Consider the following 16,646-nt stretch of genomic DNA (forward strand, 5'->3'; position numbering starts at 1 on the left):
CTATCTGTCCGATTGTAGATTGTATTGAGAAATTGAGATATAACTCTTTGGTATGTATCTTGATTGAGATCGCTTTATAAGTTGGTGCTCTCGGAATTATATTGGAGTTAGTCCATACATATTTCCGAACGAATTATTGGGTGTGGTTGTTATACCCCCGCTTTTCCACTCATAATACTCTCCCCTAGAAAACTCACTATCTAACCATGATTGCCAAATACATGATGCACTTGTTCTAGTGTCAATCTGTGTTTCTTGCGCTTTTGACTGAGTGTTTCCTCGTATCCCTTTGGCCTCCTCCATGTCCTTTCTTCCTTGATATAATGTTAGTTTTCTGAAGAGACAAATCTTTGGGAAAACATAATAATGTCCTCCCGGTTTCCGACAAAGCAAGGGTTGCATGTTGCGTAAGTAATGATAGTAGCAATACTCAACTACTATAACCATGCCAGATATATCCTTACCGTTGGTTGACTATTCGTCAAGAAATTTATAGGTATTACCTAACGAAGCTATACCTCAATCATATTCCCCAACTCTATCTATGTTATTCAACAATAGAACCCAGCGTTTATCTACTCTTCCACTAGAATCTGCAAGAAGAAAATGACCAAAACACCAAAGAAAGAATGCTCGTGTCAATGTCTCTGCACATCCAATATTGTCCTGGTTTTCTCTACTTTTAATTTATTTTTTCAAGATAGCCAAGGATATTGAATTTTTCTTAGAGTCTCATGCACCATGATTTTTGATATCCAAAAAATATAAATCATCCAGAGCAGGATATGTTAGATCACTACCCAACGACGATATAACTACTGGTCGTTTACTAGGGTCACCAGTGGGAATTCCCGTTAACATGTACCAATCTAAAGGAAGGATGTCAATTTCAAACTCCTGAAAATGAAAGCTCTTCGTTTTTACCCACCATCTCTCAGCTATGGCTTCAACTAAGCCTCTATCTCCATTGACGAAATCAAACTCAAAAACAAAAGAAAACCCACAATTCTCACAATATCGTTGTGATGCCTGATTATTGTGCACCACAATTTTATAAAACACTTCAACCTCTTTCAAACTAATTCTAAAGTTTACATTGCGAAGATCTTTCGTAACATTTTGACATACATGTTTACCAATATTCTTTGACAATACTCTATCCAAACGACTAGCATGCTTGATTAGCATTACCAAAGGACTTAGGAGGTTGTCCAGGGTGACGTGGACTACTAATCTAGTTATTAGATTAGCACACCATATGACTAACTTAGACTTGCCCTTTCATGAAGGTGTGAATAGAGTGTAAGAAGATAAAAGAGTATAAAGTATAAACGTTGTAGTATTCCTTTAACAGTTTACTTACATCCACGGATCCACCTTATCCAATCTCTCTTTTGTTTCCATGGATTCATTTCTTCTTCTCTCCTTCAAACTCAAACTCCTACCAAACCGAAAGCAAAGACTTAACCAACAAATTCAAACCACATAAAACTCTGCAGCAGAACCACCATTAATGGCTTCTGCAACAGCAAGACCCACCTTCACTTTTCATCTTCATACTTCGCACTCTCAATCATCACCTTCAAAATCAAAACCCCGTGTCTCAATTCCCCATCATCAACCCAAAAAACACTTAATATCAAATTCCCAATCACCTCAAAAACATAAGTTCATCACAAGATGCATAGATGTCTCTCAAGAAGACAAACCCATTTCTGAGGAAGAACAACAACCAAATACAACTTCAAATGAACTGGAATCTCCATATGCAGAAGAAGTGATATTCGATAAACGTCGGCTCGAGGAACAGTTTGCTGTATTAAATACCGGTATTCATGAATGTAAATCTTGTGGTTACTTATATGATGAATCAGCTGGTGACAAATCATATCCAGTTCCCCCTGGATTACCATTTGCTAAATTACCTGAAGATTGGAGATGTCCAACTTGTGGGGCAGCTCAATCTTTCTTCCAAAGCAAAAGTGTTGAGATTGCAGGGTTTGCACAGAACCAAAACTTTGGATTTGGTGGAAATGCTCTTACTGGTGGACAGAAGTTGCTTCTTATCTATGGGAGTTTGTTGCTGTTTTTTGCTCTCTTCTTAAGTGGGTATTGGCTACAATGATAACAACTTGAAGAGAACAAAAGGTAATATTTTTTTTGTGTATGGGTATAGTTTATTTTTGTACAATCTGTGCTGTTGTGATTTGGAAATGTGTATTTAGTGATGACAAATAGATCAAAATCTTACAAATTATGTTTGCAAGAGAATCTATTTATCCATCCATAATTCCTCCCTGAATTGTGGGCTGTCTTATAATACTACTTAGTGTTAAATTCCAAGATTGGATTAAGCCAGAGCAAGTGCACTTCAATTGATAGTGTTAGAGTGATAAAACATGAGTTAAGTGCCTCGGCTGTTGTTACTGAAGTACCATGATGGTTTCATCTAAGAGACTACACTCTCAAGCTTAGTAATGATCATAATGAATTTGGTCCTTCATGAATGCTTCCAGTAAACGGATAAACGGATCATTAATGCTCCCAGTAATGCATTTGCCTCTCTGCACACGGGACATGAATGAAGGCATATTTTGGAATGTGGCGAAAACTGAAGTGACAGATATATTGGAGATGCATTTCTATTCTTGTAGGAAATTTAGAATAGAACTAGCAAAATTTAGAAAAACATCTGAGATCTTAGAATATTTACTTAGGATGTTCGCATGCAGTCTGGAGTGCTTGCACAATTACATCTAGTACTAGTACAAGCAATATTATTGTAGTTTTAAGATTCTCAGATCTAGGTGGTAGTAAATCTATAACATATTTATTAACCATAACTTCAACTCACACCAATCACAAATACATTTAGATAGTCATTTTGTTATGCGGCTTCTGCAAATCCAATCTTGAGATTACCATAGTCGAATACTGTGTGATATACTCCCATAAATACATCTCCTAGAATCCAAAGAGGACCACGAGGAGGAGGAAGGTCGAAACCCATAAACCCGCTGAGGCAGATTGTTGAGCTACCTTCACCTATTTTCAGAATGTACTGAAAACATAAACACGAAAACAACAAAAGGTGTCAAAAAATCATGTATCTGAAACTAAGTTTACTGACATAACAGAGTCTTTAATTATAGTTTTTCAATTGCTACTCTATTCTGCAATGAAGTGATATATATGAGTAAAATGAAAATCTAAAGCAATCAACAAGAAGATGGAGACAAATCTGAACCTGTTCAGGAGTTAGGACGAAGGATTTATCCCCTATAGTGAAGGAAACATCTGGCATGCTCGAAATTTTCTTGCAGTCGACAAAAGATATGGGACTTTGCAGGCTCTCACAAAGCTAAAAAAAAGTTTGAAGATGTATTAAGTAATGCGCCATAAACATAATACCCAATAACATGAACCGTTTTCCATACAGCGAGATCTTAATGATACCATGGAAACATACGTGATTTACATAACTGAGCAGTTGCTCCTTTGTTTTGTTCAGCGTATGCTCCTTCCTAATCCAGGCCACAGCCAACTCACATGCTGCACACCTAGTATCATCGCCTGCTGTTTGTTTCTTTCTGTTCTCCTTTTCAACTACTGTTTCAATACCAGTTCTGCATGGAATCAAATTCTGGTTTTTAGTGTGTCGCTAGAAACTAAAACAGCAAAAGTAAACACTTAGTAACTTACTGAGCACCGGTTGCTAAACATAGCCCGACCGATGAACATACTTGGTTGGGTTGTGTCTGCAAAACCCATAAAAGAGTTGAGATATTATCTGCAATTACTATTAAGGTTGCACTAACATAAAATGGGTGATGTAAACAAACAAACAAACCCCTGTCACTAAGAGTTCCCATATCATATCCCCATGTTGAGAAGCAACGTCTTTACATTCGCTGCTCAGAATTCCTTTTGCTCCAATTGCATTGTTGATTTCAGTCACTATAGCCTGAATTAAAAAGTTGATTAAAACAAAATCAAGAAAAATAATGGGCACTCAGTGCACTACAACGTTCTGAATGAAGTCGAGCTTAAAGTCTAGTCTATGCAACATCAGCAGAAATATAATGTTTGGATCATGTTGATAAACTTGCTATTTTGAAAGACACATACAGATGGACCAGCGAGCAAAGATGTCCCAGAATCAGCTATAGCAGAACAACCAGCCTTGCAAAAACCTGAAGTATTTAGTCTGAATGTTAGAAATGAAACATAACTTGGATGGTTTTGTTGGCTTTCTTCGATAAGCGGTGAATGGATCAGAATAATAAGAATAAACAAAGAACTCAATATTACCTGTTGAATGATTTCCAATGAGAATGTCTCCCATTTCAAACTGCGACAGATGAGCACGGGAATAAGTTCCTAAGAATTGGTAACTTATGTTGTCCATGAAAATGAGAATAATTTCATTCACTCACCTGCCAGTATCCTTTTTCAGTAATTGGTACATAAGTGTGACAACCCTTGTAGTGCTTTGGGTCTACACCTCCAAAAACTATTTCGCCTCCATCCTTGGCCTTGGCATCTCGGTTTAACCAAAATGAGAAGATTTCTTCACTTACTAGACCTTGAGCAACCATGTTGTACCTACACAATGAAGAGATAATGGGCAATGTCTAGTTAAGGCAAAGAAGCTACCAACAATATGGGGTGTTCTTAAACAATTTCAGAAGAGTAATAATATTTAGAAAATGTTGTGCAGAAGATTACCAGACTGGTACTGCATTTCCAACTGAAATTTCTTGAAACCCAAGGCCAAGTATTCCATCAAACTGCGCCAGTATAAAACTTAGAGATCCTTCTTGTGTAGCCTCGATGAAACTCTGAAATACGAAAATGCATTACCTAAGCTGCTCAAGACATGACTCTCTTCAAACAAGAGCCAGAAGCTAAGGGGAAAATAAGAAGAAAAACAAAAAAACCCACTTGATCTTTAACGACGAGATCCCCAACTTTCACATCGTCTTCACTAAAGAAGCCAGAAATCGATCCGGAACCATACCTTATCGCACAGTGTGTTCCTAAAGCATTAAGCAAAACAAGTATCAAAACTTGAGTATACGACACAAAATGAATACGTATTATACAAGTACCCAAGAACTTTCAAGTCGAATACATACCATTTTTCTTATACGTGCACGACTGACTTGCTTTGTACCTTGGATGAAGGTAACAAGCAATCTACAGATAGTAAGTAAACATGTTACTTTAGCAAATCCATCAAATGAATCAATTACAAACAGAATGCTGAAATTGAAGAAATACTTACAGAAAAATAACATTTAGACGACGGAACCCATAGGTTTGAACTGCCGGTATCAAAGATAACAGTGAATGTTTGCGGCGGTGTACCTATACTAATCTCCCCATAGTATTGAGCATCCAAAAAGTTCTTCAAAGCCACTATATCCCCATCTGAATCACCTAATCTTTTCTGATGTACATTGGTAACCTTAGCCCTTAAAATTCTTGCAGCAATATGACTGTTCAAATCCAATTGTCTCTTCTTTAGACCAATTCTCAGTAACCCGTTAGAGGAATCAGAGATAACTAATGAACTTGTCAAAGCAAACGTAAACAGGATCAACAACTTCAACATCATCTTGATAAATTCCCTGTATCCAAAAATCATCACATGTAAATTATCACAACCATAATAAGCAATAGATGTTGGTAATCAAGGAAGTAGGCTTTACCTTACCACGGTCAGAGCTGAACTATATTATTTTTCAGCTGTTGGCCTTTTAATTTATATAGAGAGGAAGGAATGAAATTGGTAACCTTCACCACAAAAGAAAGCTACCAGCCCCTGTTTGAGGATCCATATGTTTTATTTTTACTTTATTTTTGATCGATAAAGAAGTTGTGGAAACTAACAGCCCTTGCAAGAAGTTGGGGAAGCTACCAGCCCTTGTTTGAGGCTCTACTTATTTTATAATTTTTGATCGCTGACGAGTTTCAAACTCTTAGAAGCTTCTCCCAAAATGTTGTTTTTGTTATGTTGGATGTGTAAAGTCCTTCATTTCAAACGTTTCTTGCGTCATTATCCAACTACCAGTCGAGTTGAGTCAACACTTTAAACTTTATTTCCTTGGAACCGTTTTTTTTTTTTTTTTTTTTGGACTACTCAAAAATGGTGGGGAACTATTTTGTTATAGGAATGTCTATTCTATACTTATAAGGGGTGTCCTAAAGTGTGGAAATGACTAATCTATCCTTCATCTATATATATAATCACCTCCTCCCATCACTGATCACCACCACCTATATATATATAACCACCTCCTCCTATCACCACCGCCGCTCACCACCACCATCCACCACCTACCACCACCGACTACCTCAAATCACAACCACCGATACCTCTATATATAGCTTAATTTAAATCATTAACAAATCAAAATCAAAATTATAACAAACCCACTACTTTTAATTCATTTTCCGTTGGAAAATGAGAAGTAATCATCAAAATGAGTTGAAAATGGAAGTTACGTAAAGAAGTTCGGTTAGGAATTATGTGAAAAAATTTGTCGAACTGGCCGAACTCAACTTTAGTGGAGGTTTTTGTTTTCAGAGAAAAATTCGGTTACGTAGAATAAAAAATGTCCAAGCCGAACTTATAGTTCGGTTACGTCGCAAAAAGTTCGGTTACATCGAAAAAAGTTCGGTTACGCCATAAAAAGTTCGGTTACATTGCAAAAAAATTTCTCCTAACCGAACTTTTCTTTGAAAAACCTGCATATTGAGTTCGGTTATGTCGCAATTTTTTTTCTTAGACGAACTCCTAGTTCGGTTACGTCGCAATTTTCTTCTCCTAACTGAACTTTTCTCTGAAAGAAAAAACTCCATTAAAGCTGAGTTCGGCTACCTGTGTTTCAGAAATATTAGCCGAACTACACTTGCAGATAAGTTCGGCTATCTGTTCTTCAGATTTCGTAGCCGAACTTTTTTAACCAAACCGAAATCAATTTGTAAATTGTTCATTTTTAGGAATGTTTTGGCCAATTCAAGCACCATTAACTAAATCTGAAGTACCTGTGAGTACCCAAAACATCATACTCTTGTTGTGGCTCTTAAAGAAAAAGATCTTAACTTTTTTCTTCCAAAACCCTCATCTTCATCTTCTTCTTCTCTCTCTCTCAATAATTCTTCTTTTGAGAAAAATCAACTTATTAATTTAATCTCACTTATCATTACACTAATTTAATTACCAAGGGTAAATCTGGTATTAAAAAAATAGATAACGGGTGACTCATTATTATTTCTAATATCCACCCGAAAAATAGAGAGTAGTCCCTACCATTTTTGAGTAGTCCCAAAAAAAAAAACGGTTCTTTCCTTTGGCCGGGATCACAAATTGGGCCGACTCCAGAGTCCAGAATAATTAGCTCGTTAACAAGTCCCGTCCATTTTAACTTCTTTTGTTTTTTTCTCAGTCTTTTTGGTTTCATACCAGACAGAGAAGAAATGGGGGTTTTGAGATAAATCATAAACCCTAAAATTGGTATTGAGAAAGCCCTTTGAGTTGAATTCGATCTACGAAGAAGAGAAGCATAGAGAGGAATAGTTAAATCATGGCTTTAAGAAGAGTACTAGGGTTATCAGATGGGGAATTGATGAGAGCAGATGCAAAACCATGTTCAAGATTGATGAATCACACAGCTATTGTTTTCACTTTTGGTGGAGCTATGTCTTTCTGGGTTCTCGCTAGATTACACTACGGTTAGTTGCTATCCAACATCGTGCCATTTAATTGCTTACCTCTCTTTCATTTGTTTTGAAAGAGTTCCAACCATTTTTGCTGCTTTAAATCTTCTTTCTCAATCATTTTTTTTTTAATCACTTAAAAATTGCAAAATCTTGATTTTATGGAGTACGAGGCCTGAGTTTCAGAATCGGGGTTTCGGTTCTAGAATTTCAAGAAGACAAATCATGTATACACAATTGATTCGCAAAAAGTGCTGTAGTCTGTGAAAAATGAGATATTAAATGAAAATCGTGATAGATCACTCTAGATAAATAGTATGAGTGATGTTTACTTGTTACAATATCTCTGCGGCCTAACTGTGATTTGTAGCGGATGTTTTTTATGTTTATCTGTTGTATACTTATACTGCAGTAGATAGCCTCAGTATGTGCCCGAAAAAGAGGTGATGTCATGTTCACAAAAGCTAATATCATCTGTTTAAGCTTTAGAAATGTTGAAGGGTAGACCATACATTTGGTCCGCAGTTGCAATTGCGAAAACTGACTCAGAATTCAATTAATGGAATAGAGAGTAGGTAGAACTAAAGTCTGGAACTGAGAATTTTTGGGTTTCTTAATTGACTGATCTTTCATTTTGGGGATCATCTTTACCTAATGCAGGTCCAAGGATAACTGTTCCAAGGAGTCTTAGGTGGGCTGCTTGTGGAGCTTTGACGATGAGCTCAAGCACAGCGTTGTTGGTTCGTCTCTTAAGTTGCCAATGTGAACCCCAGAATATAGCTGCTTTTGATAAGGGCGGTAAGGGGGAATGAATTTGTTTATCTTATATGTTCCACACTGTTTATCTAGATAGTTTTATTAGTTTATATGTCTCCCTTCGATATTCTTTTCTGTATTTCTCTTTTACGTCTTCGATTTTCCTAATTGCATTTTGTTGCAATTTAAAGGCAAAATCTCTGAGAAGCAAAACAAAAAAGGGCCGTCTTTGTTAATCACAACTTATGGTTACTACAACTTATGGTTGCAATTTAAAGGCAAAAGCTTTCTCTTTGTTAATGCAAATTTATGGTTCATTAACATATTTGTTTAGTATTGTTATTTGAGTAAAACACTGTATTTTCAATCTCTGATAAATCAATCACTCTATTATTTGTTTACTACAACACAAAGTTTACAATTGACAAATCATCTCTCAAGACCATCTCACAAATCAGAGAACGTCTTACACTCTACTCATTGGAAGATCAAGTCCTCTGGTGAGACAACATGAAGTTATGTTCAGATATGGCAAGAATCAATTTAACTAATTTGGTATAGGGTGTTTTGGAAGAGGCATTCACATGAGAGAAGTTAACTTTCTACCAGAAGATGAACTTTATTCAACATGGTAAAATTGAACCCTCTTTTTTACGACCAACCATGCTCCTCAAGTGATTAGACAGGCGGTAGCAATCTGACAAGTGATCCGGGTAAATTTTTCCGCCGAGTAGATCACAAGTCCTGGGAGAAACCAAGTTAGAATACCCTTGAACGTATGAACAATTCCAAGCTGGTTGTTTGGTAACACTGAGTGTAATATTGGATAGGCAGATGTTGATGAAATTATCATCTTTAAGACCCTCCAAAAGCCCTGCAGTGCTGATATTTTCTCCTCTGACATCTTTTATGCTGATCTTTTCTATTCTGGGCAGGGCTTTCAAGTCATAAAATTCATCTGGGTGCTCTCCAAACTGTCCACTGAAACGAATGGCGATTCTTACATTGGTCAGAGTCAAGTCTGATATATAAACTTTCCTTATGTATCCTCCTCTTCCAGGGGCTGTCTTAATTCTGATACCATGGTCTGAATTAAAGAACCGCAGGCTATCTGCGTGAACATTTGATATTCCACCTGACATCTCACTTCCGATTGCGATTCCAGCGCCTAAACCAGTTTCTCCAGTCAGTCTACGTATTGTAATGTTGGAACTTGGACTTGCGTAAGAAATGCCGTACTCATCCCAACCACTTTTGATGGATATCAAATCATCCCCGGTGCTAATATAACAATCCTCTATGCAAACATTGTTGGAGGAGTCTGTATTCATCAAAATTTTACACGATTCAGAATTATATTAAAGTCGAGAAGAATAAAAACTAAATTCTCTTTTAGCTCAACTGTAACTGGGTATTAAATAGATAGAACCTAAAGCATTCAAAAGAAAAGCAGAAGAGTAAGTATAGAAAAGTCTGTTGAGTTAAAGTGGCCGACTCACCTGGATCAATCCCATCGGTGTTTGGTGAATCAAGAGGAGCAAGTATTGTGACATTCTGGACAAGAACTTGGCTGTTCATCCAGCAAAAACAATCTCAACTCTCCCCCTAATAGGCTAATACATACACATAAAAATCTCCACTTTCGTGCATCGTTTTTATAAGAGAAACTATGCAATACAATCCATTTCGGAGAGCACAAACCTGCAATAGACAGGGTGGATCGTCCAAAATGGCGAGTTCTTGAAGGTCAAGTTTGAGATCACCACTTCACTTGAGTTCATCAGCTCAACCAGATGCGGTCGAGTATAGTTCAGAGTTCCGTTTCTGAATCGGTTCCACCACACACTCCCTTGACCATCAACTGTTCCATTATCACCTGCAAAAAATGTAAAACATTCTTTGTCCTCAGCTGCCATGAATCAAGAGTGATAAACAAATCAGAAACCAATCAATGGCAACATAACTAAACCTGTAATTATAACATCAACCAGATTCTCTCCATATATGAGGCTTCGATGTCGTCCTCCAGGCAATTCCCTTCCTCGCCCATATGATGGCAGTGCATCTACAATTGGCCAGTCATCGGAGTCCTGAAACATATCAGATTCAGATTTACAATACAAATTTCATAGGGTAGTTATGACATGAATTTGAGTCACAAAATTATTCAAAAACAAATCGATCCTTTACTTCAGACATTGCTAATATCTCTATTTTCTGGCAAGTCTTCATACTCAGTTCAATTCACTTGGCTGAAAGTAGATTCATCTTATCTGCAATTAGTCTCATGTTCTAAAGCACAAATTATACTCAAGTCCAACCAGAAAAAATGTTGCTAATTTTGATGCATCATTTGAAACCCAATATGTTTTTACTGAAAGATGAACCACTTCCCAAAACACCACACATAACCAGACAATTTTAAACCAAGAGGAGCTAAGATGGAGTCTTTACCGTTGATCCAAGAATAATTGCTTCCTTATCTAACAACAAAGTAAGATGACTGATGAGCACAAATCCTCCGGTTAACCATCTCCCAGCCGGAACAAATAATTGAGCACCACCTTTATCAGCAAATGACTGAAGATAAAAGATAGCATTATGAAATGCTTTTGTATTTAGAGTCTTTCCATCTCCAACAGCACCAAATTCAGTGATAGTAACACTATGTGGTCGAACTTCTAGTGGAGTTTTCTGTTGACAATATGAAACATCTCCAGCAACCCATGTTACAAATGAAACAAGTACCAAAAGCACATCTAGCAGCTGCAAAAAACAATAGATCTCAGCTTTAGCTAGATCCCGCACAAGATCAGACAGGGTTGGTAAATAAATGAAGAAAAAAAACTTACAGTAATAGATCTCTTCATATGATTGAGATCTAACTCTTCCAGCTTCAACCCAACAAGACTGATGTTTTTTCACCTTACTCTTCACTGATCAAAGAAGAAGAAAAATGAATAATTGGGTTGGTTTTGAATGAAATGTGATTAGATGGGAAGTATTTGAGAGACAGTAGCACCACCAAAATCATTGAAAGTGACGGTTTTTGCCCGCCAAAAAACAAACACTTCTGGCCCAAAACATGACCCAGCTTGTGTCATCACCACCACCACCACCTTAATTCCACTTCAATCACTCAATATCTCTCTCTTTCTCATGAAATTAGTCCAAACCCACAAAAGAATTCTATTCTAATTCAACAAAAAAGATCAAAGAAAATAGAAACTGGTATTGCAGCAATGATTCTATGAAGCTGGCATTTGTACTACTACTACTAATACTAGTTCTAGAAAGAGAAACAAGGAAATATTCAAAGACAGATTTTTTTTTGGTTGTTAATGAGAGATGATGATTAAGATATTGCAGTGGATTCTTCTGATTATGTACCCATAGATTGTAAATTCCGCCAAATATATTACTACGACTACATCAACTGTAAAAAATTTGATTTGCTCTGTTTTTGTTCTGTTTTTGTGATCGAGGAAATCTCAAAAAATATACTAAAAGAGAATGTACAGTAATAATTTATTTGATTTTATTAAGTTTCCACTGAAAACGGTCAAATTAATTATTTAAGAGAAAAAAAAAAAACTCTTCCGATTTTCTTTTTCTGACCAAATTACCCTTTCACAATTTTGGTATACTTAACTAGAAAAGGGACTGTATATATTTGTGATTGCGAACCGCAGTGGAAATTCCAGCGGTGTATAGGACCACATACTACTTTTGGTTGACTCTGGAAAAAAAATGAGAATTGCATAATTGGTGTACGTAAATGACAAAAGTATCCCGTTTGATCAAAGTATCAATTTCTTGACAAGCATCCTATGTTTAATCGCGGAGCATGGCATACCGGCAGGGTTCACCTTCTTGCTTTTCTCTTAATCATTTCCAACAGGAAATTTTCATCCAAGGTCTAGTGAGGGTGGTGCATATTAATACCAGTCTTAATTATTCACATCTTGACTTGGAAGGTGGCATGGTATTCATCCATAATGATAATCCCCTAAATTTGCAGGATTGCGAATCTGTGATACAATGGGACCAATGGATGTCTAGGGCCTTTTCGTAAGCGAGGGCAAAATGGGTGTCTCAGTTGATGTTTAATTATCATTACTCAATAGTATTAATGAAAAACAACTCAAAATCCAAAGTTAATTCATGATTTTGACAGAAAAGAAAAAGGGTAATTTGGTCAAAAACGAGGAAAAATGGAAAATGTAAAAGGAACGAATAAATGAAAATGTTGAGAAAGAGGGGACAAGTTCCGAAGAAGGACAAGGGAAATTGGTAGTAATTGGTAAGTAGGCCTAGTAGGGTCATTTCTTGGGGTTTTGCTGTAGGCTTCCCAGTTAGGGATCCAATGCATCTTTCACCACAAACAGAACCACGCCGTTGTTTACAGTCGTTGTTGGACAATAACATCAGCATCTACAATAATGTATGTTGTCTGGCAGTTCCTATTCCGATAGGAATGACCGAATAGGGAGGTTTGACTGGCCACGAGGACAACCAAAACGACGATTCAGCTATGGGATAATAAGCAAATGAACCAATAGTTAGTTGAGCTGCCAAACAATGAATGACTGGGCGAATAAGTGTTGTCCGTCAGCCACAAAAGCTTGTTCGGTCATTATTTGACTGCCAACAGCTTCTTTTTTTTTCCCCTTTGGAGAGTAAAGGCAGGATGCATAATAAAAAAACAGAACTACATAGGATAGTTGGAATGTTGCCCTCTTATTGTAGACTTTCCTTACAGTGTGAGCAAAAACGGATCTGAGAAATGCAGAAATCATGGTTGACTCGCTAACTAGGCCCAGTTTTATATATTTCTATGAGTATGACGTAGTTATCTTTACAAACGACATATAATTTTCGCACATGCTCGACATGAATGTAAATTAACCTAACCACTCTCTTGGTTCCTCTCTTTTCCCTGGAAATGCCTACTTGAATCCTCAAACTTTACCTTTTTCGTTGTAACTGGTAAGGTCTGACAAACGAAACCGATGAACTGTGAACATGTGTATGTTTACCCTATTTTTACAATAATAAAAGTTGGGTTTAGATAATCATATGATTGATGCTTGATCAATACAAAGCAAACTAACAAAGAGATCAAATATATGTGCTAATTAAATTCCCAACTCGACTAACTCCGGTAACAATATCTTAGCCCCATCTAGTTCAAGAGTAACAATTCAGTAGTTTTAATCATAATCAAACGATTAGTCAATGACCAACAATTTTGGATGAGTTTTTCAAACTACTAGGTTTCAGTTTCTTAAGCCTTCACAGATGAACAAAGCTTTTTTCGTACGATTTGTTCTCATGAAACTTCAAAATCAACGTTTTGGATGGGTAAGGTTAGGATACAGGTGAGTGTTGCAGGTGATATGAAAAAGAGAGCAAAAGACGAGAAGATTAGGTTGATTCATTTAAAGGAGGTCCCCATCCTATCTTATCCTCCATACTCAAGACAGTTTTGAAGTCTCCAACTACCAAACAGGGTTTATGGAAGGGATGAATATATTATAATTCTTCCCATAATTCTCTTATGTCTTCTATAACACAAGACGCATGAACTCTAGTTATTAAACATCCACATATTTCCATTGTAATAGATTGAGCAGTAATAGACACCACTGTTGGAATTCCAATGTCAGCATTCCACAACACCTAAATATTGTCATTCCTACAATCAGTTAATCATGAACCAAACTATAATGCATATTAGGAAGCTTGAGATTTTTACAGGATTCAGAACTTTTACTTTAAGATCAGTAATAAAAACTAAATAAGGACAAAAAGACTTTACTAAATTTCTAAGTTTGTCTTTGGCTTGAGGTCTCCTCAAACCTCTGACATTCCAGTAGAATACCTTTATTTAACATAATTGTGTTGAGAAGAGCTAGAACTTCTTTTCCCTTGTAAGTTTTTGCCACTTAAAATAGATGGTTGCTTTCTAGTTGTAATAATACTAGATTTTCTAATTCCCTGAATTTCATTATCTTTACTACTACAAAGTTCAGAAATTTTTACCACATTATTCATCGTAGGGGAACTAATAAGTAATAACAGCTTCCGCAATTTTTGAAGTATCTAAAGCAGGAAAATCTTTATAGGAGTGTAGAATTTCTTCATTCATATCCTATAGAATTTGAAACCTTCCAGAAGGTACATCTTCTTGATGAGTTAATTGAAAACCATTTGATTGAATTGGAAAAATTATAGCATCCAAAATTTCATCATCTGAATCCACAATTTGTTCTGGAGTTTTTTTTGTAGGACTAAATCAAATATCAAAACTACCTGTAACTTGTTATTTTACTTCTTTTGGTTGTATTATCCTCCATGTTTTTTAGGTGCAACTTGAGCCACTATTTTTTCCTTCTGCTGAGTTTGTTCTTTTTTCTTTGCTCCACATTCTGCAACAAGATGACCCACTACGTTACAGTGATTATAGAATTTTGGTAATTTAGGTATATTAATTGTCTGCTTGAAATCATCATATTTAGATTTAACCAAAACACTGTTTGGAATATGCTTAGCCAGTCAGCCTCTACAAGGACACTAGCATAATAACCTACTTCTCTCTTTAAAGTTGTATCATCTACCTTAATTGGTCTTCCAAGAGCTTTAGCAATCTGTAAAATAATGTTCTCCTTCCAGTATTCAATACTCAATCCAGGAAATTGATCCCAGACAAAAGTTGTAGATAATTTTTGAGATTCAGGGTTAAAATTGGGTTTCCATTCCCTGATTTTCAGAGTTTGATCTTCAACACTTTTTTTTATCAGACAACAGCGAGAATTGAACCCCTAACCTATAACTTGGAGTTCAACCCCTAGCCAACTGGGCTAATCCAGACATATTTCTTATCATCATCATCATCCAACTTTATTATATAAAAAAACCTTCAACACCCAGTAACCATTCCAGACATATTTCTTATCATCATCATTATCCAACTTTATTATATAAAAAAAACTTTACTTAAAGGTATGAGTTGAAGATTACATATGATTTTCCATTGTTTTCTCAAAGCCGATTTAGCAACTTCAGCAACTTCCAGTTTCAGTTTAACAAAATCTAAACGACCAATCAAACTAATTCTCCATTCATTTAAACTCTCATCCATAACATCATCAGGAATAAACAAAGATAATTCATCACCATCCATGTAACATTCTGATAGTTTAGAAATATCAACAGAAGAAACGCTTAAAGTAAATCTAAATTTTTTTGAATTTGTTTCAGAAACAGATACATTTATTGATCAATTTTTGTTGAAATTCGACATATTTATTAGAAATTAATACTCATAATCAACATGAAAAACACCACCGATTAGTGAATATATCTGAGAAAAACCTGAACTAATGAAGATGAAACGCAGAAAACGAGAAGAAAACGAAGAAAAATTAACCGAGTTGATCGCCAATTTGCAGACACTCTCTTTCCTCAACTTAGACCGATTTGTAGACACTCTCTTAACTAGAGATGCTCTTTTAACTGGGAACTTCAATCCCTGACACATTGTGTCCTAGTTGATTGCTGGAGTCATCCTCTATTGACCTAGGTTTCCTCTGAGAAACATAATTAGGTTTATGACTGAAAGATCGACTTTACTTCGGGGATTCGTGAAGCCAGGTACGATTATATTACCTTGATCCTAATCTTGATTTTATGTTATCGAGGTTATCATAATCTATTTCAGGCAGGATAGATAGAAATCGTAAAATTTTGTTTGCCTTAGACTTTGTGATTCTTCAAGATAGATATCTGAAACTATTTTCTATTGATAAGTTGAAGATTTTTCTTGAGGGGTGGTAAAATATCCAGGGTTGTCATCTAAGTGGGTGTAAATGTTCCGGATTGTGAGGTTTGTTAACTTTATTTATTGAAAACAGATTTTCAAGCCTTAATCTTCGATCTAAAGAGAAATAAAATAGGCTTATGGAAAATTGGTATCAAAATTATTCACCGAGGTTAAAGAAACTCTTAGGATGTAAAGGACGTCAGTTAAGGGAATCAATTGTGTATATTTTTACGAGGTTCAAGAGACGTAAGGATCTGGACTGTAACTGAATCGCTTGGAAGGTGGATTCGGTCTCAACCATATTCCGGTCCAGAGTCTGATAGTAAGCTAGTATTTGTAG

General features: G+C 36.1%; 4 protein-coding genes across 5 annotated transcripts; 2 read left to right on the forward strand and 2 right to left on the reverse strand.

Moving 5' to 3' along the window:
- The first annotated feature begins 1,372 nt into the window (after positions 1-1,372).
- On the forward strand, positions 1,373-2,358 carry LOC113347048 (rubredoxin-like). Its single transcript, XM_026590630.1, has one exon. The coding sequence runs from the start codon at positions 1,514-1,516 to the stop codon at positions 2,123-2,125; it is 612 nt and encodes a 203-aa protein (XP_026446415.1). The 5' UTR covers positions 1,373-1,513; the 3' UTR covers positions 2,126-2,358.
- Positions 2,359-2,658: 300 nt separating this feature from the next.
- LOC113347049 (aspartic proteinase A1-like) lies at positions 2,659-5,955 on the reverse strand. Of its 2 annotated transcripts, none has more exons than XM_026590632.1 (13): positions 5,720-5,955; positions 5,288-5,633; positions 5,139-5,199; positions 4,945-5,039; positions 4,729-4,841; positions 4,437-4,605; positions 4,312-4,351; positions 4,129-4,193; positions 3,851-3,964; positions 3,703-3,758; positions 3,470-3,626; positions 3,248-3,361; positions 2,659-3,061 (listed from the first exon to the last, which is right to left on the reverse strand). In XM_026590632.1, the coding sequence occupies exons 2-13, from the start codon at positions 5,618-5,620 to the stop codon at positions 2,888-2,890; spliced, it is 1,491 nt and encodes a 496-aa protein (XP_026446417.1). In that variant the 5' UTR covers positions 5,621-5,633; positions 5,720-5,955; the 3' UTR covers positions 2,659-2,887. The 2 variants fall into 2 exon arrangements, with proteins under 2 accessions (XP_026446417.1, XP_026446416.1); XM_026590631.1 differs by having other exon boundaries at positions 5,715-5,955.
- A 1,481-nt stretch (positions 5,956-7,436) lies between these two features.
- On the forward strand, positions 7,437-8,787 carry LOC113347051. The gene is made up of 2 exons (XM_026590635.1): positions 7,437-7,740; positions 8,386-8,787. The coding sequence occupies exons 1-2, from the start codon at positions 7,593-7,595 to the stop codon at positions 8,535-8,537; spliced, it is 300 nt and encodes a 99-aa protein (XP_026446420.1). The 5' UTR covers positions 7,437-7,592; the 3' UTR covers positions 8,538-8,787.
- A 54-nt stretch (positions 8,788-8,841) lies between these two features.
- On the reverse strand, positions 8,842-11,945 carry LOC113347050 (probable polygalacturonase). The gene is made up of 6 exons (XM_026590634.1): positions 11,334-11,945; positions 10,936-11,247; positions 10,451-10,571; positions 10,183-10,357; positions 9,981-10,051; positions 8,842-9,802 (listed from the first exon to the last, which is right to left on the reverse strand). The coding sequence occupies exons 1-6, from the start codon at positions 11,349-11,351 to the stop codon at positions 9,105-9,107; spliced, it is 1,395 nt and encodes a 464-aa protein (XP_026446419.1). The 5' UTR covers positions 11,352-11,945; the 3' UTR covers positions 8,842-9,104.
- Positions 11,946-16,646: the final 4,701 nt, after the last annotated feature.

Source organism: Papaver somniferum, chromosome 2, assembly GCF_003573695.1.
Source record: "Papaver somniferum cultivar HN1 chromosome 2, ASM357369v1, whole genome shotgun sequence".
Classification (NCBI taxonomy): domain Eukaryota; kingdom Viridiplantae; phylum Streptophyta; class Magnoliopsida; order Ranunculales; family Papaveraceae; genus Papaver; species Papaver somniferum.